This window comes from Haliaeetus leucocephalus, unplaced genomic scaffold, assembly GCF_000737465.1.
Source record: "Haliaeetus leucocephalus isolate CR32 unplaced genomic scaffold, Haliaeetus_leucocephalus-4.0 Scaffold13, whole genome shotgun sequence".
Lineage (NCBI taxonomy): Eukaryota > Metazoa > Chordata > Aves > Accipitriformes > Accipitridae > Haliaeetus > Haliaeetus leucocephalus.
Window position 1 is genome coordinate 2,148,834 of NW_010972449.1, and position 23,588 is coordinate 2,172,421.

General features: G+C 47.3%; 1 protein-coding gene across 1 annotated transcript; it reads right to left on the reverse strand.

The window, feature by feature from the left end:
• Window positions 1–181: 181 nt before the first annotated feature.
• Window positions 182–19,787, reverse strand: PXN (paxillin). The gene is made up of 10 exons (XM_010574565.1): window positions 19,560–19,787; window positions 18,940–19,055; window positions 16,836–16,975; window positions 16,261–16,462; window positions 15,629–15,764; window positions 4,545–4,715; window positions 4,028–4,201; window positions 3,389–3,470; window positions 2,871–3,019; window positions 182–848 (listed from the first exon to the last, which is right to left on the reverse strand). Exons 3-10 carry the CDS (start codon window positions 16,933–16,935, stop codon window positions 582–584), a joined length of 1,281 nt encoding a protein of 426 aa, XP_010572867.1. The 5' UTR covers window positions 16,936–16,975; window positions 18,940–19,055; window positions 19,560–19,787; the 3' UTR covers window positions 182–581.
• Window positions 19,788–23,588: the final 3,801 nt, after the last annotated feature.

Genomic DNA, 23,588 nt, shown 5'->3' on the forward strand with positions numbered 1-23,588 from the left:
TGGAGAGACCCTTGCAGGGTCTTGGCTGCCTGTGCTGATGCTCTGATCTCAGTAAGTCACACACGCCACGTGGCTCTAGTGAGTGAAGCCAGGGTGGCACGGAGATCACAGGGTGCCCTCGCTGTGCTATTGCTCAGACTGCACACATGCAGACAAAAGCCTGAGAAAGAGGTGTCAAAGCAGAGGGCTGTGCTGTCTGCAACTGTCACGATTCGCTCAGGGAGCTGACACAGGCTGAAACATACTGGCAAAGATTCCTTCTGCCAGGAGGGGGCTGGGTAAAATCTCCCTGTTGGAGCCCTCAAGCTAAGCTCAGCTGTCAGTCACACACACAGACACGCACACGGTAATGAGGGGACTCAGCCTCTCTCTACTGAGACACAGCAAGGGCATTTCCAGTTTAATGGTCCATCTCATCTCTGGATCTACTGCCTCTCCATAGCAGCAGAAAGCACTCCCACCCCACCCCACCCCCACCCTCCTCCCCTGCCTGGTAACGTTTCTAAATCACAGTAATGTTCAGAGAGACAGAACTGCCAAGGGGGTGGCAGAAAGATGCTTAGCGGCCATCTATGATGCCTCTAACAGAAGAGCTTGAGAAAGCAGTTCTGGCAGTAGGGCTTGTCGTTCTGTTCTTTGAAGGTTCCTTTGTTGAGCTGCTTGAGGCAGAAGGCACAGACAAAGTGTTCGGGGTGAAATTTCTTGCCCATAGCAGTGATGCAGCGTCCTGTGATAGGCTTCTGGCAACCGGAGCAGAGCGAGCCACGACGCTCGTGGTAATGCACCTCGCAGTAGGGCTGCCCATCATGCTCAAAGAAGCTGCCATTGATGAACGGTGTGAAACATTCCTGCAGGAGGACAAAGCAGAAGGGAACAGATTGTGTAACAAGCTGGGGGTGCAGGCAGCTCCACAAGTCTCCTCTGCTCTGTGGCACAGCCTAGCTCTACTGTGAGCAGGGTGAACTGCTGCCTTTCAGCGTTGTCATGCTGTTCAGAGAGCCAAGCTCTCTCCACAAAGAAGAGTTTCCAAGGAAAGGCTGAGAGATGGAGAGATACAGCCACAAGCAAGGGAATTAACCATGCTCCTTCCCCCAGCTGGTTTCATTTCTACAAAGAAAATAATACAGATGAGCTACCAGATGTGCCCAGCCAGGAGAACGAACGCTCCTTCCCCTGAGATGGGAAACACTGCAGCACCTTCCCCCCCCCCCCTTTTTTTTTTTTTTTAAATCTCACTCCAGCTTCCCCACAATGGCAGGCAGAAGCGGGGACCAACACAACTTTCATGCAGCAGAATTCTGATGAACGTGTGGCTGGTTCCAACTGAGAAAATGAAGCACAATTCATTTTCACAAGTGATCTCTCCAGAATGGCTGGCATTCCGCCAATACACTTTGCACAGGATCGTCCATCCTGAAACATATCCACCAAGGTACACATGCATCACTGCTGGGAGAAACTGCTGTTTGTTCTACAGTGCTAATGATTTTGAATAGATGAGGAGAAGAGGATACACCAGCTATGTACTTATTAGCATCCAGAGCTCCTCATCCCCCTCAATGTCAGGCAGCTGAGGATGCTACAACTTCAGAACCTGCACAGAAGCACCCACTCTCCCTGCAAGACTGGGGGGACTCCCCTCCTTGTACAAGTGGGAAGCTAAGGCAGCAGGGTGTGGGGGAGAGTTAAGGATACTGCCAGAATTACTATACATATCATCAGCAAGGCCAGAGGAGAAGTCAGATTTCCAGAATCCTGGTTTTGCTCAGCCCCAACACCATCCTCTTCCCCAGGGAGGACACATAGTATCACACACAGCTGGACCCCAACACATACACAGGAGTCCAGCAAACAGCATGCAGAGGCATGAATAGCTAAACATTTGCAATAGTGGGACAAATGCAGTTTGCCTGCAGCAAGTCCAAGACTTTTTCTAATGCTGACAATTAGTTCAATAAAGTCCCCTCCCTCAGTCAGCAGGACAGCTGAAAAGTCTGCTCTGCTTTAGCAAAAACAGGAAGAGAATCCCATCTCGTGTCCTGGAAGACATCAGTGCTGGCCCCACTAATAGTCACAGTGTGGCAGCAGGGGGAAAGGAAAGCAGAGCTGCTTGACGATAGTCTCAATCTCTGCACAAAAAGGCACACCGCTCCGCAGCCCCGCGCAGCCAGGACTGCCATCTTCTGGCTCAACTCTCTGCACACCACTCTGGGAGCCACAGATAGTTCTGGGCAGTCAGTCCCAACAGCACGGTGACAGTCCACTCTGAGCATCATAACAGGAATCAGCAGCTTGCGGTTCTGCTGCTTGTTCTGGTCTCTGCCTTTCTTTCCCACTCTAGCAAACACTGGCTGATTTTGCTCAGCTCTTGGGGCTTGTAAGAGTTAATATTTGCAAGGCTCTCTGAAAGAGTGCCAAGCATTTCATCTGCAGTATTCCTGTTTATTATGCCTGTTGTATGGAGCCTGCCACTATTTCACTGACTTGCATGTTTGTCTGAACAAGGTCAGTCTCATTAGTTTACGTTGTCAGATGGAGCATGGGAGGAAGATCCTCAAAATCTGATCGCTGAGGCAAGTGCTTAGAGAGAAGCTTAGCTTATAATTATTTAAAGGTCACAGAAAATGTCTCTGTTTATCTGTGAGCTGCTGCAGAAGCCCATAATTGCAGAAAGACCAAAGCAGCTAGAAAGTTCAATGTAAACAGGCGGAGGAACAAGAAGGTGTTTGGTTGCTGACATGTTTTTATCTTGTGGGGCTGGCTGCCCTTCACTACCCCACAGACGCCTTTTCCCGATAAGGAACCAGATGCCTGCAGGGTGGAAATGAGAGGGGTCGTACAGCAGCAGCAAAGAACCTTGGGTTTCTTACCCGACAGACAAAGCATTCAGGGTGCCACAGGGTGTTCAAGGCAGAGATGTAGTTCTCCAGGATAGCCCGGGCACAGCCTCCACACTTAGGAGCAAACATGTCAAAGTAGTCTTTGCGGCAATAGGCTTTGCCATCCTTCTCATGAAATCCTGCCAACGGAGAATAGAGGCAAAGAGTATCAGCTCCTGATCTTTACCTAACACCAGCCAAGCTCCGCGGCGTAACCAGCATGGGTAGGATCATCCTTCCCTCTGCTAATGCACAGACACAGCAGGTAGCTGTTCCTTGTTCTGCCTGCTGCCCTTCCAGTCCCATGCGCACACATGCACATGCACACCCTTCCTCTCCAGGGAGAAAAGAAGATTACTGCTAGCATCCTTCCCCCATAAACTGCTATATCTCTTGGAACTTCCATCTTCAGTAGTTCCCCTGTCATCAGTCAGGCTGGCCCCTAATAGCAGCTCTGCCTTACGCACTTGTCTGCAGTTCAGGGAGGAGATTGCATAAACCAGCAATACCTTCAGGTCCAAAGAAAGCTCCACACTGGGCACAGAAAAAGTGTTCAGGGTGCCATGTCCTGTCCAAAGCCGTCACCACTTTCTGTTCAGAAGAAAACAAAGTGCAAGTCATGTAAATGATGGCTTCAGCTTGGAGGTAAGGGGGGGCTGCGTGGGGGGAAGAACACATTAATGTTGGTACTGACAAGAGCATGTATTAAAATAGACTGTCCTTTAGAGAGCCGAGTCAATTCTCCCCCGCCTCTGGCTCATTCAGGCTTTCCCCACTGCACACTTTTTTTTACCCTAAAAGGATCTTAGGCATTGCTTCCTCCCTTATACAGGGCCCCGTCCAGCTCTCAGGACTAGCACTGGTGCCTGTTACTACAGGCTACCAATAGACAAATGCTGAGGAATCATTATCAGAATGATGGAGCGATGTGGGGTTCTGAAGGAACTTCAGCGAAGGTAAGAGGGACTAACTCCTCTTGCTAGTTTAAGAATTTGACTGGGCCAAGTTGTTTCCCTTTCAGAGCCAGGACAAAGGAAAAATAGAAGTCCCCAAACAAAATCTTCCACCCAGGACACATGGGTGGAGTTTTTGACACCCAGGCTTGCAGCACCTTGCCAGCACCCTTAATCCCCCTCCAAGGAACTCACATCAAGGATCGGCCCATTGCAGTAGTAGCAGCGAGGGGAGAAGAGGTTGTGATAGTCCTTCTCGCAGTAGGGCTGACCATCCCGCTCAAAGAAGTTACGTGACCCAATCTCCTCCTGGCAGTGGGTGCAGACGAAGTGCTCAGGGTGCCAGGTTTTCCCCATGGCTGTAACTACCTGTTGGGAAGAAAAACTATGAAGGGCAACTCTATCTCCCTCTTCCCTAGACCACATGACAAGATACCAGCTGGAGGTCAGCAAGAATGACAAGTTCTACTACTCAAGTGAGCCCTGGACTGGGGTAGCATGAAAACTGAATTACCTATCATCTCAGGAGAGGGAGTCCCTCAAGGGCAGGGTAGAGGTCACTGGAGGAGCTTACAGCGTACCTAGCCAGTGGATAAATAGAGTACTTCAGTTTCTCCAGCATCTCCAGTCTCTTCAGCCTCACGAAACAGCCCTCCCCATTACTCCCAGCTGCAGCCCAAGACTGAGCAATGAGACAGCACCTTCAACTCACCTGCCCAGCAATAGGCTTCTTGCAGGCTCCACAGACACCTTTGGCAACCGTAGCTACACCCAGTTTATTCAGGTCAGACTGGAGACTTCCCAGCATGGTGTCCAGCTGACTGCCAGGCTTGGAGGCTGTGGATGGAGGGGAGCTGCTCCCGGCTTTCCCCTGCGCCATGAACTGCAGGGAAGAGAAAACAAAGACTGTAAGGCAAGTGCTGCTGAGCTTACAAGATAAATGGCTGCTGTTGCTGCCAGTGGCTCCTCTGTAGAGACGGACAGGAGATTGCTAGGAGACAGCTACACTCTCTGCAGAAGCCAGTGATAGTCAGGACCAAGTACACACATGTATTCTGTCCATGCAAAGACGTGCAGAGACCCTGGGATGTGTAATAGCAGAGCTGTGAACCGAGGATTTGATTGTCCTTCACTGTTGTACAGCAGAAGTCACTAGCAGATCCCAAGCAGTGAGTACAGTGCTCTCTAAGCCTCTGCCAAAAATCTCCCTTTACCTCATCAGTTCCTGGCCAGCTGACAAAGCAGAGACGCCATCCAGAGGGCCCCTTCCCCTTGAGCCCTCTCTACTTCTATGCTGTTGCTCTCAGTTGTCACTCTTTCCTCTCTGATGGAGATCCCTCTCCTCTTCCTCATCTCGCCTCCCTTTTGGCCAGAATATCTTCTCCCTTTCGGCTGAGAATATCTTCTCCTTTCCCCTCCCTCCCTCTTGCAGATCTTCTCCCACCTTCTGCAGATCTTTTTCCAAGTCTCCTTTGCCCCCATCAGGTGGCTCTCATCCCAAGTCTGAGCTAAGCAAGTGGAAGCAGGAAGGAAATAACTCCCTTCAAGTTGCCTGCTGTTTACCTACAGAGAGGGCAGTGCATCCACAGCAGAGTCCCAGCAGACAGGACTGCAATGGAAAGACTGCCATGTCTACTGTTGGACCGCTGGAAATGCACAGGGGGTGGGGGGAAAGGGATTAAGATACTTGTCTCAGAAACTGTTTCTGAAACACACCACCACAGCACACACGGCTTGGAAAGGCTTCCCAAGAAGGAGGGGGAGAAATGTTTTACTTAGGTTCATAACTTATAAACAAAGTATATGTTCTTTTTGGCCACCAAAGCCCCCTTTTGCAGGCTGTCCTGGTTTCAGCTGGGATAGAGTTAATTTTCATTCTAGTAGCTGGTATAGTGTTATGTTTTGGATTTAGTATGAGAATAACCTTGATAACATACTGATGTTTTTAGTTGTTGCTAAGTAGTGTTTAGACTAAGTCAAGATTTTTCAGCTTCGAATGCCCAGCCAGAAAGAAGGCTGGAGGGGCACAAGAAGTTGGGAGGGGACACAGCCAGGACAGCTAACCCAAACTGGCCAAAGGGGTATTGCATACCATGTGACGTCATACCCAGTATTTAAACTGGGGGGAGTTGGCCAGGGTGTGCTCGGGAACTAACTGGGCATCAGTCAGTGAGTGGTAAGCAACTGCATTGTGCACCACTTGTATATTCCAATCTTTTATTATTATTGTCATTTTGTTATTGTTATCATTATTATTGTCTTCCTTTCTGTCCTATTAAACTCTCTTTATCCCAACCCACAAGTTTTACTTTTTTCCCGATTCTCTCCCCCATCCCACTGGCTGGGGGGGGGTGAGTGAGCAGCTGCATGGTGCTTAGTTGCCAGCTGGAGTTAAACCACAACACAGGCAAATTGCAGTAATGAAATACAGATTATTTTAGCTGACTTTGCACTTCAATAGCTCCTGTCAGGTTTAGAGACACCCAAAGAAGTCCCTCCCTGACATGTTAGTCTGGAGCACGTTTTCTCTTACTAAGAGGATAGATTAAAACAGACATAAAATCTACACTTGTGAACAACCCATCAGCCTGCTGCCAGCACAGCCAGGGGAGCAGGGACACACTGAAGTGCTTCACAGCCTTGGCAGAACCTGCCTTTTCAGCCACAGGAGAAGCTCTATTCCCTGTCCTGCAGCTGGTTGTACTTCTAGTCAACTAGTTTACTCAATGACAAACCCTGGTTTCTGCTCCTTTGTATAAAAATTCTCATGATATACGTAATTTTAGGGTTTTTTACACACACTCCTCATCAGCCTTCTCTCGTGTGCAGCGTGACTACCAACGGCGCCTAACACACAGCTTTTGCCCTCCTCTCTCCTCCCAGCCATCCCATGACTTGCAATCTCTCCTAGTGCAGCAGCACTGAATGTCCCCATCACACCCCAATGTCCTGAGCTTAAAACAAACGCTGAACCACACAGCAGTTATTTGCTACCAGACAGTTAAAGTGAATGTCTCCAAAGCACACCATTGCAAGGATACTTCTCACAAGAGGGAGACAACAGGCCTTTGTACACAAAGCCAGAGTCCCAGGACAAAGCCAGGGCTTGCTGCATGGCACAGCAGGAGGAAAAGGGCTAGACTGTGTCAAGAGAATCATATCCTCTCTCAAATCAGGGGCTTGAGGCCACCAGGCTGGGCAGGCACACATGCCACACACAAATGATAAATACCATCTGGAGAGAAACAAGATGAGATTAATTCAACATGTAGCAAGAGCACTTCACCCTTGCCTGCAGACCACAGCTGACCTCCATGCAGGCACAACCACCCGTGCACGCTACAATTTCCTCGTGGCCTGGTGATCCAGTCTTCTTGACAGCTCACAGATGAGTCCCACCTAAAAGAGGTTTGTTTCCACCTCCTGCACACAATGCCTGCTGCTTACAGGGGACACTCAGCACAGCATCCACGTAAATTCATCATGCCAAGGCCCTTCAAATTCCCGCCCTTCACCCATGAGATCTGCCATCACTCAAGTTCAGTTAGAAGCTCTACGAGCAGCAAACCATGCACTACAGGATATTGTCTACGTTAATGGCACTGGGAGCTCTCAGAGCAGATATAGCAGCATCTGCAGCACGCGCATTGACCAGAAAAGCACACCATGCTGAGGAAACAGAAAGGAGGTCCTGCCTTCTCAGGGGCGGGGGGGCCCAGGGGTGCACAAGCAGCCAGCGGATTGGCACTGTGGACCAGGGGAGGAGCAGAGGTCACCTGAAAAGTACAACAGTTCAAGATGCAGAGGTGTTTCCTTACACACTGCCCAAGAGCTGCTTGTACACATAGCACACCACTGCACTGCTCATATACGTTAAGACTTCCTACCATCCTGGAGCTACAGCCCTTCCCTGACAGGGATCATACCATGTCCTCCCCGAAATCCACTCGCACTGTGGACACCTGTCTAAACGGGCAAACACAGGAAGGACTGCTGATTTGCTCCTTCCAGTATCGAGATGTTGCCAACTTTTACTCCCCCCACTCCAAGAGCGATTGTGGCAGGGCGAGTTGCAGCCTGTGTTTCAGAGTTACCTTCTTCATCTCAGAGGGAAATACCAACTCCCTGCTGCATAAAGTAATCATCAGGACAGACAGGAACCACACACACAGCAGCAGGTTATTGCACAGACATGTACTTTGCAGTGCTAGACAGGCAGAGCTGGGATTAGATAGTGCCAATGAGTCCTCTCTCCTATGTAGGAGTTCAGTACCAGCCTTTACCTGAACATTATATCTATTGAGCTGTCAAGTTGGGAGCAGTAATAGGACAGGAAAACACTGCTAAAAAAAACAAACCAGAAGAGAGAAGCCTGCCTGCATCTGTGGGAAGAAAGCATCATCTTCAGTTTGACACCCAACAGAAACTGTCTTGGTGCTAGGGGTCCAGGTCTGGGGAGAACAGGAATGCCTAGGATCTTCAGGAGAGGTGCCCACAACAGAAAGCTCATGATAATCATCATCAGAAGTTTCCCACTGGAAGGGAGGCTGGGGAGCCAAGGTGAAGGAAGAGGAGGAGACTGGACTAGGAGCTGGGGCAGATGGCACATGGGAAGGCTGAGGTGGGAGTGGGAGGAGAGGTGCAGGGCCAGAGACATGAGAGGGAGCAGTGTTAGCAGGGACTGTCTTTGCAGCTTCTTTGGAAGGCTGGAGCTGGGGAGAGGCTGGGACAGAGACCGTCCTCCTTGGGGGGAGCGGGGATTCTGGAGGAAAAACCACCTAGAAAGACACGGAGGAAGAAGAAAGGTGAATAAATCCAGTTTTGGAACCAACAAGCACTTCCTGCAACAGGAAGGCTGGTTGTTACCAGTATGTTTATCTAAGGGCAAAAAGCAGCAAGAAAGAGAAGGGAACTAAAAAACATGCTTCTCTCTGCAGCTCAAGGAAGAGCACCATCTTATACCCAGAACTTCCTCCACAGGTACAGTACTAGAGAAAACAAAGCACGCCTCTATGACAGGCTTCCCAGTGTGGTTTTAAAAATAATCCCTACATGGACATTTGACATGTGATAGTAGCAGACTGCAAAACAGATACCATCACCAGCATCCTCAGATTCCACTCCGATTCTTAAACATCAAGAACTAGGACTCGCAAGCTGGTTCCCTTCTCAGGCCAGACAAGGGTGAGTAGAAAGAGTTAGTTCTTCATTTCATGTTGCTTAGGCCACTCAGAAACTTAATCTGCACCTCCACACAACGCTATCTGAACAGAGGGACATGCTGGAATTTCCCAGCACATGTCCCTGCTTTCTACCTTCTCTACTTGCTGTCCACCATTGTGCTCTTCCCCCTGGGGTCTGGCAGTGATAATGACCCCCTCTGTCAGCCAGTCATCCTGGCTTTTCTGTTCTTCCTGTTCCTGTTTAGCGATGCCCAGTCTGTCCTGCAGCTCTTCAATCAGGCGATCTTGGGACTCAGTGTTGTGAAATATGGCAGGACCTAGTTTACGCCTTGGAGAGAGGTCACGATACATTGGATGCACATTCGCAGTCTCTTTTGTCCTCTTGATTAAAGATTTAATCTAAATGACAAAGGTAATAGTATCAGCAGAGAGGAGCAATGTCAGAGCAAGCCCCAAGATGCAACAGCACAAACTCAGGCCATTAGTGACAACTGTGAGCACGAAGAGTGATGACATTTATTCCACAATGCCAAAATTCCTCTTGGCACAGCCCAGAACAGTGACTCAGTGCAAGGAAAAACCCCGTAAGGATAATCACAACAGCCAAAAATAACTATCTAGAAAAGGAAGGGAAAGATTAATCAGCAGGAAGCCAAGATAGGAGGTGCAGCATGACCACTCCACTGAGCATTAAAGAAACCTCAGCATCACAAGGACACAGAGAGCAACCTCTCTGTGTTTGCCCTTTACAGGCATAAGACTCTTGGTCAGAGATGTCTGGTGCACAAAAGCATACTTCCAGCACTGGAAGGGACACTAACAGCTCCAGCAGTGAGACCTAAAAAGGCTAGCAGAGCAGAGGACCTGCCATCCCAAGCCAGGAACATCCTCCAGCGGCATGAGACAGCTCTTTTAACTTTTCAGAGGCCTCTATGGACTGAGCCTTACCCCAGTTAGGGAATAAAAGTCCATTTCATGGGGAAGTCCCTACAAACCGCCATGTTCTGTGCTGCTGACTGACATGCAGAAGAGCCCACAAGATAACGCAGAGGATTTCAAAACTCCATGACATGCAGCTGTCAGTAACATTGCTCAGAGCTGCATGCTGTTAGTGTGGGTGAGTCCAGGCACACTCACACCACACACGAAATGTTAGTGCGCTGTGAGAACAGTCCTAGCTAGGACTCGTCCTACTCCTACATTCATTCACTGCCTGCCTGGCCTGATGCAGATATCCTCTCAATAGGCGGTTTGGAGATGCATGGCAGATCCCATTCAGCTTTCCAAATGTTTTCAGTAGATTCTGGAGCAGCTGCAGAGCTTCTGAACCGCTCATTTCCCTGGGCTCCTCCGGCTTTGTTCATGTTAGCAGTACTTGCCTTCCTAGGAGTTCTCTCTCTGCCCTGCCTCTTCTTGACCAGATCAGGACAGCCATCTACCTTGGTTTCATGCAGTACTTCAGCTTTTAGCTCCCGTCCTTGCTCCACTACAAAGCCCAATGGGTTTTTAGTGTCTGGGAAGACATCCCACCGATCCAGGGCCACAACAGAAGGTTCATACACAGGATTTAAAACACTGTCATTCTTTGCATGTACCTCTGGCACATGTGCAGACAGCTCCAGGGCCCACAGCTCATCTAAAGCTGTTTCCACATTTCTGGCCTGGGAATGAAGTGCTGAATTGTCCCTGAACGCTCCCTGCTGATCCAGCTCTTTAGGTATCTGCCCCTTCCCTTGACCATTTAAAGTGTTTGAAATTGGTACACTTGAGATTTTGGGGTCAGTTCTCTGCTCCTTCTTCTCAGTCTCTTTTGCCAAATTGTTTTCTAGGCCTTGTGCCTTCACATTAGCAGATCTACACAGAAGCTCCACACTGGAAGCTGGCACAGCCTGGAAAACATTTCTAGAAGAGTCAGGCTTTCTGCTCAGCTGAACCAGGCTTGCAGAGGTCATCTGCTCCCCATGAGTAGCAGAACCAGAAGAGACTCGTGGTGGGGGCACAGGGACCATTTGTGGCAAACAGGGCATATGTGGAAGAGAGGCAGAATGCCCTGAAGTAGGCAGAACTACAGTGTTACTGCCTTCCTCAACGCAGAGGACTGCTGAGGGGGCAGATGTCGGCACTGCCGAGTCCCCACTGTGACTTGCAGAAGGGTGTTTGGAATGGGAAAGCACTGTTAAGCTGTGAGGAGTGTTGCTGGAGTCTGCATTTGCTGAACTGGGAACCGGTTCTAGGAAGGGTTCAGAAATCAGAGACATAGTGGAACTAGTCTGCAAAAAGGAGACAGAAGGAATAAGGAGAGAAAAAGACAGAGGTAAGGAGAAGAAAAAAAAGCAAAGAATTAAGCATTATAGCAATCATGACCTCCAAATCAAAGAGCCACGTTGATCCAAAGCCTTACTTCCAAGAGTAAGGAAGGAAAATGAGATACCAAAGAGCAGAACCAATACGATGGGAGATTAAGTTCTACAGTCATCGAGATCCTTTTCCTATGCCCTCCTTCTAAGTGATAGCTCATGTGTATGTGTTCACCTGCAGCTGTGATGGGGGCATGCAGCGGCCACTGGGAAGCCAGCTACAAACCCAGGAATGTCTAGACTATGAGTAAAGGTCACGTTAACTTACTCATAGTCAGACATGTAAATTTTACATTTCAAAGATGGAAAAAAGACAATCAATGAATAGAACAAAGCATGACATTTTCTTCTTGATACACTAATAAAATGCTCCGGTTGCCTGAGTTCACGGCAATGAAAACAAAGCTTCAGGGCATTCACAGCAAGAACAGATGACATGGGCTTTGTTCTATTCACATCACTAATCTCACCTTGGATGTGACACATACTGAATCTATAGAAGTCTGTCAGTCACTCCATGCCCTTGTAAGCATTGCTTAGGTGGCTAGATTAGCCTCTTCCCCTTAGGCCAATGACTCCACATTTACATTGTAATAGAATCAGTATTAATTTTGATCCAAAATGCACTCTAACAAGAGCAACTGATACAGAGTTCTCTTTAGTTCTCTTTGACTTACAGAGCCTTTTGAAAACAAAATATCATGGGTCCTCCTTGCCCCATTTTCAGTGATTCCTGACTGAACTCTAGGAGACAAACTGGCATTCCTTCTTTTTCTTAAAAAGGGAAAATCAGAACAGTGGCTTGGACAAGTTCACACAGAAGGACAACCTAAGATCAATGCTGAGCCCTCCCAGTTTTAAAAATGTATCCACAAAGGATTTCCAAACCCAAGAGCTATCAAGACCTGCTCTGATTCTTAGTCACATTTTCCAAAGAAGCCTCAAGAAGTTAGATGCTTATGCTCTGCAGCAGCAGGGCGTGGAACTTCCTAAGCCCATGCATGGTATCTCACTCTTTACCTGCCTTTCTGGGATACTTATCATGAACAAAAGGATAAAATTAACCAGAACATGCACAAAATCTACCAGTAGATGAAGAGACATACACCTTCAGCTGACCTAAGTTGCTACCATCCCGAAGGGTCAGGAGCTGGCACGCACACACGCATATGTGAAGTCACAACAGCAGCGCTACAGGGAGATTGCACTCAGAAAAGAGCAATAGGGGACCGCAATTCATTACAGATTGCTCCTCCCCTCGAATAGCACAGCAAGACCCACAGTCACAGCAGATAAGAAAAGGACTAATAAGTACATTCAGCAGTTGAAATGAGGGAGCTTCTCAACATTGCCCTCCCCCTGTATTTCACCTAAGCTGGATGCACCTGTAAAAGTAACCTGGTTTTATACTGTGGTTCACACTTAGCTTCCAGATTTCCTAAAATTAAGTCAGTCATTTTCAAGGCAAGACTACCATTTCCCTTAAAAGCAAGTATTTCCAGCATATTAGAAACATACTAGCTCTAAACTAAGAGCAACGGTTAAACACTCAACAGTAATAGAACAGTTAAATACAAGCATCTAGTTATCCACTAAGCAGGCATCATATTACACAGAAATGGCAGAGGTTGAAAAAACAAGTGCATTAAGTAATCTCAGTGGCTGCTGACTGACGAGCTAGATTACCAAAAATCAAATGGATTCTGTAAGCAAAAAGAATGAGCGACTCATTAAAGCAAGCAAAAGATGATAGAGTAATGTATCAGCCTGTAATAGCACCTTTTACTCTGGGTTATGAGGGAAATTAAACATCGGTGCCTCCGCTCCTCCCATCCCCATCTACTGCAACTTCTAGCTGTACCAATTACCAACTCCAACTAATTACACATCATACTTAGTTTTTCTGTTCTATTTCTTGCAACCACACACAGGTCTGGTACTTGAAAAATAGCCTTTCATCTTTTACCTTTGCAAAGACTCCACTTCTCTCCCTTACATCCTGCCACTGGTACAGACTAGAAATATATTTTTAGACAAGCTAACATCACTAGTTGGCATAAATAGAGGAGGTAAAAACAAACAAAAAAGACTGAAGGGAAAATGAAGCAACTCAGAGGACAGGAAAAAGGAAAGTAACTTTTAAAAACAGTCAATGACAATCCTAACAAAAGGTAAATGATCACAGAAACAATGTTCTTTGTGCTTCAGGAAGAATGTTTAGACACAGATGAGCTCAATGCATCGCAAAAATACTAATGGTGTGTTTATAAAGCCCAAATCTTAAAATCTTGCTGCATTTCAGTTTGCTCTCAGAGCTCAACGAGAAACTAAGCCAGGAAGGCAGGCAGTATTACAGAAAGCAGCTTGTCTCTGTCATGCAGGTTTTACTGGAGTTGCACAAAGATTCTTAGGCCTTTTCTCAAGACTCCAAAGCATTTGAACACCCACACCGCGAAATGCCCTCTCCTTGTATCTTGCAAGGAAAACCTGTGCTGGGCAAGGTCATTCTCAGTTGCCAAGAGCTCACCTAGGAGCAAAGGCTGGTGGCAGCAACCACACCTTGAGCTTGTTTTCTGAGCCCTGATAAAAGCAGCAGGGACACAAGGTCACAGCACTCAAGCTCCCACAGCACATGGAAGGAGCAAGGAGCAGGTGGGAACTCCCTCCAGCTTCTCAACAGTGCAGTTTTTCAACCAGACCAAACAGACACTTGTGGATATTCTGCACTCTACCCTAGGACTTAATATGGAGGGAAAAAGGCAACGCTAAGGTGTCAATATTTGCAATTGATTAAATACACACTACAGTAAGCCTAGTGAAAACAGTGAGTAACACCTAGATTCTCACAAAACGAAGTACATGTGCCAGAAATGGCAGACTGAATTGAATTCCAGCAAGTGCAAGGCAAGTGAAGTGACCCAGAGCGTGCACGCTCACTGCTGGGTTCTGAACTCACGCACTTGGTGAAAACTCCAGGTATTGTAATGACCTCCGTGAAACCCACAGCACACATCAAAAGCACTCACGTGAATAGTGGCACAGAGAGAACAACAAACAGCAAAGCTGTCATTTAATGCCCTGTCTACCTCTCCTCACAAAACATTCCTCAGCTCTGGTTGCCCCACCTAAAGTCATAGTAGGAGGAAATGGAGTTCAGCACAGACAAGAAACATCAAGCATCAGCAGAATCTTCCACATGAGGAAAAAACAGAGAGTTAGGCACTTTCTTAGGATTAGAAAGCAGACTTGCACATGTATGTAAGAAAGGCAGACCCAACACTGACAAAAAGAATATATTAGATATTTGCTTTCTCTGCCTCCCTCAGAAATTCAAGTGAATAATTCAATAAGGCTATAAGCAAAGCAGCTGAAAGTAGAAAGTAAGAAGAGAAAATATTTTTCATTTTGCTATGATTATGGGTAAATGAAGTCTCATGAAAATACGCTCCACAGTTAACCATCTAGTGCAAGAATGATAACATACCTATATGAATAAAGAACAAGTTATCCAAGTACATATGCCAAGTGCTTCACATATCAAGATGACCATGGGCAAGTTACTCCTGAGCTTATCCTATTATGGGATTTTTATGTGCTGCTTGTGACTGAAGTAGCAGTTCTTTTCCAATACAGTAGTTTGATTTCCAAACAAGATTCTGAGTAGTATTTGCCATCCTCTGCCCCCACAAGAAGCTCAGACTTTAATCCCACTTTGAGGTGAATAAGAGATACTGTTTTAAGATGGAAACCTTTGAAGTCTCCAGCTGTCTGATGCAAAGGCTTCAGTGCTCACATTACATGCCTGGAAGATCCTCCTCAGGGAAAGCACATCAGGGTAAAAATACACTCCAGAGAGGAGGGTCATCCCACAGAACAGAAGAGTCTGGTCTCTGTCAGTAAGCAGACTGGTGTCCCATGCTCCCCTAACTTCTTGTTAAGTCATAGCACAGCAAAATAATTCACCCTGTACTGAGCAGTAACTAAGCTCATTATCTTTGGCAAACAAACTGCAGAACCAAAGGAAAAACAGACCCTAGAACTGCCCTACCCTGCCAGTGATGAGAATTTATAGCAGTCAAGAACACCTACAGCAGCACTCAGAAAGCACAAATACCACCACAGGAAGTTTCTCAGAGCAAGTCTGAGAGGTGAAGAGGGCATTCTGGAGACCAAAGTCAGTAGATGTGGCTAATGGGCAAGAGAGCCTGGGGGTGGGGAGAGACAAGATGAAGTATTAAGTTGTCATGATAGGGTACCTTAAAGTCAGAGAGAGATGCCATCAGCTCATCCAGTTCTCGTGTAGCTGAAGAAGCAGATATACGGGTCTGCTGCTGACTGGCGGTGACCCGTTGAGGGCTGCTCACCTCACCTTGGCTCACAGTGATTGCAGGGCTGACCAAAAAAAAAAAAAAAAAAAAAAAAGGCATTTAAGCCTGGGAGAGCATTCCTAGACTGAAAGTCCCATTGCTTCCCCAAGCAAGCACAGCATCATAAATTTCCCCAGCCCTGCCCCAGACCCAGCTTCCACAACACACACAGACCCTGTCTCTCTGCCAAGTCTAACACGAGTGTGTACAGACACAATCCCTATCCATTAAGAAATGGACGATGACCAAACATTAATTTTGTCAGACAGTGGGTATTTGTGATCAGCTATAAATCCGAGTCTGAACAATCCACCTCTTTTAACATGACTTAGGTATTTTTTTCATCCAGGAGTAGATAAAAGAGCACCAGCATCTTCATGCAGCTGCTTGATTTCTGACCCTTGAGACAAAGCCCACCTACTGTCACTCCCCTGCAGCATCTGCCCCTACACTACAATCACTATGCCCATAAGAGCCTGTCCCGCCCCACCCAAGCCAGCAACCAGCAGAACACTACTCACACTGGACTTGGCACAGAGCTCTCCAGCTCATCCAGCAGGCTCTCCACACTGGGACGCACATCTTCGATCCCACGTGCACCATTTCGCTTTGGCTTTTCTTTTGTAGGGGGTGCAGCCTTCCCTCCCACAGAGCTGCTGCTCTCTGGGATGACATAGTGAGGTCCAGTCATGCTGGGCAGTGATGGGCTTCTGCTGGCTTCATCTTAAGAAACGGGAGCAGAAAAAAGACATTCAGACCCCTAGGTCCATACATACATGTTAATCACAGGCAAGAGCAACAGATTGCCTAGAAATCTTGTGGAACATACATCTTTGAGGATATTCAGAACTTAACAGCCCAAGGGCCTGAGCAACCTCATCTAACTTTGAAACTTTAGTTAGAGCCAATTTTGAAGTTGGCCTTGCTTTGAGCAGGGTGCTGCACCACAGACCTCAACAGATCCCACCCACACTAAATGAATCTTTGATCAGGGGCTGGAGGGTTCTCCCTCAGTAAGGATGTTGGAAGGAAAAATCAGGCTACTATTTTGAGAATCAAACTATCCACTAATACCAAATGTCTTGCTATTCCTCACCTGCTGGAAAGCCACTAGCAGGATTATGTTGAACAGCATTCAGTTCCAGAAGAAGTCTGTCCAGTTCTGAGAGGTTGCTGCCCAAAGACGAGCTGGTCATCGTGGGAGATGGTTCTGCAGACTTCTGCTTGTTTGGGAAACTAAAGATAAAAGGGAAGCGTGAAACTTCTATGTCAAGATACAGCAGAAGGATGGAGGAAAACTTACATTAGGTTCACAAAGTTTACACATGTACTGTATTCTTTTCAAGCTGATGCTTTTAGCTCTGGGGGAAGATGCGTGCTTTGTGAAATGACTACAACACAGCCACTGCTTAGCCAAATCTTCAGTTATCAGTCATAAAGAAAGAGCACTGATGGACAGGGCCTCAGATTTTAGGACTGTGTGCTGCACAGCCCTGTAGGAAAGAGTTAACCGTATGCAGATCCAAGACACACAGAACAGCAGCAGAACCATTAGCTCACATACAGGAAAATGACTTGTTTCTGCTGACATCACACCAAGCAGCAAAAACCTTCCCCCTGAAGCAAGGGAATGCAGGGCTAGCACAGACTGGAGAAAGAGGCAAAGTATTAACAAAAAGCTATCAACAAAAAGTCAAAAGCAGCAGGTTATGTGGTAGCCTCTTGCAGTACTCAAGGTCTCTTTTCAAGTCCTCAAACCTTTAATTTGGGGAACTCTAATCAATTTATAAGAAAGTAATTTGAAACTATTTTCTACTGTGTTAAATATACAAGCCTTAAAAGAAGTTTACCTGTGCACAAGTGTGTATAAAACACCAGCTGTAATTATTGCTTATCCTATATGGGCGATCCCATTTACCACACACGACTGCAAACTATTTCATCAAAGCAAAACTTAGCACCAATGCAGTGATTTTTCTAGTAATTACACTGTAATAACAGTCTTCCCATCACCAATGGCAGGGAAATTATTTTCTCCTAGTTTTACAAATGAAGAAATAACTTCTAATGCTCTAGAGATTCTTATTTTATCAAAAAAATACTTTCCAAATCCAAAGTGGGAACTTCTGTCTTGTGCACGCTACCACTTTATGCTCAGAAAGTTAATATGTAACAGGCTTCAAGACTCTGACACCTGTAACACCAGTGACAATTATGAAATTCTGTAAGGGCAGTTATTATCTTTCTCTTCAGACTTAAAAAAAAAAAAAAAAATCCACAAACACAATCTGTGGAGGGCATACTTCATCCCAACCCAAGCACACAAGGTACAATTCACACCAGAACCAAGCCCTGCCAGACCCTTGTACAGGAGGACTTATGGCTGCAATTACCTCCATTTCGTAGTAATTGCATGCGGCCATCTGAAAAAATTGCAATTACTACCTCCATTGGGCCATCTCTGAATATGCCTGCCTCCACCCAGCATTAGTTCTGGTTGAAAGCAACTTCCTGCTTAGCAGAAAGAGCCAAGCATGGTTAGAACACAACACCAGAGAAACACCAGTCTCCACACTGTAAAAAGGTACCCAGGACAGAATACACTGTAGCGGGCCATCAGAGATGACGTTCTGATAGCCTCTTCCTCACTCATCCCCATGCTGGCAGAAAGGTCTGTCCTATCGTACAGGCTACTCCTCCAACCTCTCAGTGTAAGAGCAGCTGCCTTTGCAAGTATAAGCTAGTTACCTATCTATCATCTACCGAGATGAACGTTTTAAGAAGTTCGAATTTACCTGAAAATTCAAGTCATTGCACATCCTGCTAGGCTACTGGTAACTGAGTTCCCCAGGATAACTGACCCAAAGGCCACCCACCTCCTAAAGAACTTTTGTGCTGCTTAACAGAGGGATCAATTTGTCACTTGTCTCTGGATCATATCCTTCACAACACAATCCAGATCCTGTTCTGTCTGATGGATCCTTAACCTCTTCTGCAGCTGAGCAAACCAAAGGGCCAGGTCAATGTTTGAAATGAGTGTGAAAGTTACAGTGGCCTCTTACAAAAGAGGTAATCAAAACCCACACAAGGCAACATAACGTATACAGGGAGCAGTGTTTGTTTCCACTTACAGAAGGCAGCTTGAGCCACAGCAGGCTCAAGTTTTAAGTCAGGCTTATCTCTTAACAGGGACAAGATACCTGTAGACGTGTTCCTCTTCACTGGCACGTGGAGAAGGAGAGCTGAGCCCGTCTCTAGGAATGGAGGCACTGGAGCTTTTGGCACTAGAGCTGTATATAGGAGACTGGGACTGAGGCTGTGGAAATGAGATTTGCATTGGAAACAGAAAATACAAAGCAAATATGTACACTACTGCATTGCAATCCCACACATGGATAGGGCAGAACAAAGGCCAGCAGAAAAAAAAAAAAAATCTGCTATATAGCCAAGCCACCCTCTATCAGATGAACTACACCAGGAACAACTGTTCTCCACTAGCTTCAGATTTGCCTATGAGTCGCAGATCTGTGCTGGAAACCCCCAGTCTGCTTTCCACAAGCTACAAAATAGATGACTAACACTAATCTCATCACACTGCCATTTTGTCAGAATAATGACGATGGGTTTCAAATTATTTTTTGCCATTTTCTCCAACCAGTTAGTTCTATTAAAAACCCACACCTCCCCTCATTTCCCCACTCTGTTTGTAGTCAAACTCATCCTCACTTCTTGCTATTCCCTCCTCTCATCTACTTCCTTGAGAGATACTGCACCAACAAAACCAGCATGCACCCTCCCCAATCTGCACACATTCACTTACTTGCTGGTGGACGTATCTGGATACGTTGGGTTGCCACTGGTCTAAGGGGTCAATCACAGTGCCATTCAGGGCCTCATTGGAAGGTGGTGGGGGCACTGGAGGTGGCACAGCAATCTCCTGGTATGTGTGGTTTCCAGTTGGATAGGAGTAAGGCGTCTCCTCTGTTAGAAACACCGGTCGTTTGGAGATATGTGAGGTGGTGGATTCCAGGTCTGCCAGTAAGGCGTCTGCAGGAAAGCAAAAAAAAAAAAAGAAGAAAAAAAAAAAGAAAAAAAATGGTAAAATCCTGGACTACTGCTTTTTCATCTCACTCAGGATATCTGTGTCAGAAGGTCTTTGGGAAGACTTTTCATTTATGGTGATCTACTAAATACCCTGAAAAACGTTACTGCAGCCCAGGACTGAATGGGTTAATCAAACTTCTGGTACAAAGAAAACACCAAGAGGTAACAAAGCAGCCAGAAAAACTGTTGTCAGTCTCAGATTTTTGACTTAACTAGAAAACTGCCCAACAACAGGGACCCGTAGCCTCACTGCACCCTGCAGAAGAGCAACCCAGGAGATCCGACTCAGAACAGGATATTGACAAAGACTAATTACAGGCCCCACATCATCACAGAGTCATTTACTGTGGCCGCAGGCACTGCTTTCTGCATGAAACAAGATCTCGGGAGGGGTTTTCTCCAGAGTCTAAGGTAGTGGAAGAAGCATGAAACTTTCAAATTAGTCCATCGGTGCAGCAGGAGTATGTGTTTCAGTTTTGTTAACAAAAATCCCCCCCTCAGTACATCACACAAACAGTTAACTAGTTTCCAGAGGCTGCCAGGTAAACGCCATTTCTTGTCCTGGAAACAATTCTCAACTTGCTGGGTGGAGACTGCTCACAAATTCCTGAAGAGAAGAAAAACTTCCCCCAGCTAGAAACACCATCACTCATGCCAGGCTGAGGAACCCACGTCACACAGTTAGCACCTCTCAGATATCTTAAAGCAGGAAAAAAATGCTCTCCCTTAGAGACGGGGCATGAAAAGGCTTTCCCACCATTCTCCCTGCAAACTACCCTCTGCCCATTCTCAACCCTGCACTCCTCTGCAGTGACTCACAGGCAAATCCCGACTTGTTGGACCTTCTGTCCTGTGAACCCACCCTGCGGAGCCCACTGCAGTCCCTGGTGAGGGAAACTCCAGCAGGCGACTGCAGGTCTGCACTGTACTCACTTTCTAAAGAAAGCCTCGCTGGCCGGGTGCCCAGCTTTCCACTGGGGCAGCAAGCTCTAGTGCACACCTCTTTAAGGCTATTAGAGAGGAACTGGTTCACTAGGGACATCAGCACTCTCCATTACAAGAGCATCAGGACATACCTGGCAGGTCCCTTTGGAGATGTGGAATTCAGCCAGACAACAGTAACGCAACTTCAGCGGAATTAGAGAGGAGGCTCTCAGAAAGCCCCTGGATCTCCCTCCCCTCTGCGCAGACCCAACTGTCTTCAGGCAGTCTCAGCAGGATTTGTCTTTCTCCTCCTGCACACAGCAGGTACTTGATACTCAGGTTTGGGGTGTGGGGGCTCAGCGTGAGCATAGCCCTCCTGCAGTATCCTCCACCAGGGTCACAAGGAGCTGAAGTTATCAGGTGGCACCAGAATAGGAACTGAGCAACTGCTCGCCCTAATGGCTGCCTACCGGCTCTAAGAGGGCAGGCACCTGCCAGCTCAAAGCCACTTCCTGAGCAGAGCAGACCACATCAGCCAATGCACTTAGCAACGCTTCAAGAAAATATATTAAAGGGTCAAATGGAGGACAGTATTATTGCATTACAAGATGAAGAAGGTGCTGCTTTTATATTCACACTCTTCCACAAACCAAAGCATCACAAAAGGAAAAAAAAAAAGCAGTCCTGCCCTCAGAGAACAGAATACAGCCATTAGCATATTAAATACTGCATTACATTAACTCTATACACCTTTCATTTAGTCAAAAAGATGCTCCAAATCATTTAAGCCACAGGCATCTTCCTAGAGGGGCCAAAATACCACAGAAGCAGATTCTCCGAAGGGATACAAGCTTTCTGCAGCTGGGGAAAAATGAACTTAATCTTCTTTTTAAGCAAAAGAACAGCTGGTGGATTCCAGAGCGAAAGGCACATACCTCAAGGGAACTGCTGAAGAGCCACAATTCCTCCAACCAGGCAAGTCCTATGACTGGAGGTTTCGTGCACACAACCTCCAAGAGAAGTGCTATCCGAGAAGGTGTGGTTTTTGCTTCTCCCCACCAATGACAAAGGCAAATCAAACTCCACCAGGAAGTGAAAATCCCACGAGGGTGTTGGGCTCCTCCAGCCCTGCAGAGGGGACCCAAACCATTTTTCCACCCTCCACCCCCAGCCCTCGCTGCAGGACAGGCAGCTGTAACCATCTCGCCACAAAATGCACCTCCTCGGCTCAGCACTCTGCTGAATGAACCATCGGACAGAAACCCACTGCTTTTTACTAACGGCACAGAAGTGAGTTCGGGTAGATTTACTGGTTTACAAGTCTGCAGAAGAAGAGGGGTCTGGAAATACCAGGGGCACTCTGCCCGCAGGTTGTGAAGGAGTTAAGGAGAAGACATTACAGTTTAATGATTAACTTCCCCCATACCCTCCCCCTTCCTGACTTGAGCAAACAAGGCAGAGCTGAGGAACGGGAAGCGGAGGGAGGAGAAAAGGCTGGAGAGGAATCACTCGGTTGCTCAAACGGCACTTCAGCTTTACAACTGATACCGAAGCAGCTGCACGAAGGCAGCATCCCACCCGGCGGGACACGACAGGGAGCAAGCCAGGAGCGGGACAGGTGCTCACACACTGTTGTACGGGGGGCAAAGGACCCCTCCTTGTGCTTGCTCACCCCCATGTTCTGCAAAGCCAGGGTCCACCCTTCCTCACGCCCCAGTCGCTCCCTCCAAGCCCACAGCCACGACAGAGGGAAGGTCTTCCCCATTTGCGTCCATCCCCGTCGCTGCTCCCAGCCACACAAACTGTTCTCCAATCCAATCCCATCAGCAACCACAGTTCCTTGAAGTTTTGCTGGACCCGTTCAAAGTGTCTGACAAGGGCTGCAGAACTGCCCCGAGGAGGGCAGGGCGAGAGCAGTGGTGGCACAGTGCCCACTCAAGTCCACCCCAGCTTGCAGGTCTTCACCCTGCCAGAGGGACATGGCTCTGCAACCCGCGGGCACGGGCTGCAAATCATTCCCTTGAAGGTCAACCTAAAGAGTTTTGCAGTCCAGAGACCAACTCGAGGCAATTATTCAAAACCCAACCAAGGGGATTAACATTTTGTTTTCCATGCAACACCTCATCCCAAGAGGTCCCAAAGCACTGTGCCTCCGTTTAGCATTTGTGCAACTTTTTAACACTACCAGATGACAACGTGAGATAAGAGGTGGGATGAAAAGAGGGGAGATGTATTAATGCAAAAAAGGTGCATCGCTCTATCTTTCTTTCGCAGAAGGGACCAGACAGCTGTAACCTGATGAACTGCAACAAAGATGCTGCGCCTTCTGCAGCGCTACACGTCACACTACAGGATTGAGTTCACTGCGGTGACTGCTCCTTAAATAGACTATTAAATACTTAAATAGAAATATTAAAGGTTCGATCGATTTATTGGGTAATGAAGTGTTCCTTCCCAAGGCAACTCCTGAGGGACAGTGCTGCAGGAGGTGTAAATCAGCCAGTTAGTCCCTCCCAAGCCGTAGGAAGCAGTTGACTGGATCATCCTCACGCACTGACGCAGACCAGTTCACACAACCACCAGCCATCGGAGGGCACCACTACATCCTTACATGGACAGAAAGATGAAACCTGACAGCAATGGCTAACTTGGCAGTAACTTCACCTCACTTGTTCATCCCCGCAGAGCCAGGAACCTGTCCCTATTTTAGGCACACAGAAACTTTCTGCCGGTGCCACGTGTGCTGCACCTCCCCATGGAGACATGCATCTTCACACCAGCACATGCTGCAGCTTCTTGGGCGCTATCGCCCAGTACTCTG

Excerpts from the sequence above, each read along its gene's own strand:
- PXN (XM_010574565.1), bottom strand. The coding sequence starts at position 16,935 with ATGACCAGCTCGTCTTTGGGCAGCAACCTCTCAGAACTGGACAGACTT. Across the intron at positions 4,716-15,628 it reads CATCTCTCTCTGACTTTAAG|TTCATGGCGCAGGGGAAAGC; the intron begins GTACCCTATCAT and ends TCTTCCCTGCAG. Across the intron at positions 849-2,870 it reads CTGAATGCTTTGTCTGTCGG|GAATGTTTCACACCGTTCAT; the intron begins GTAAGAAACCCA and ends GTCCTCCTGCAG.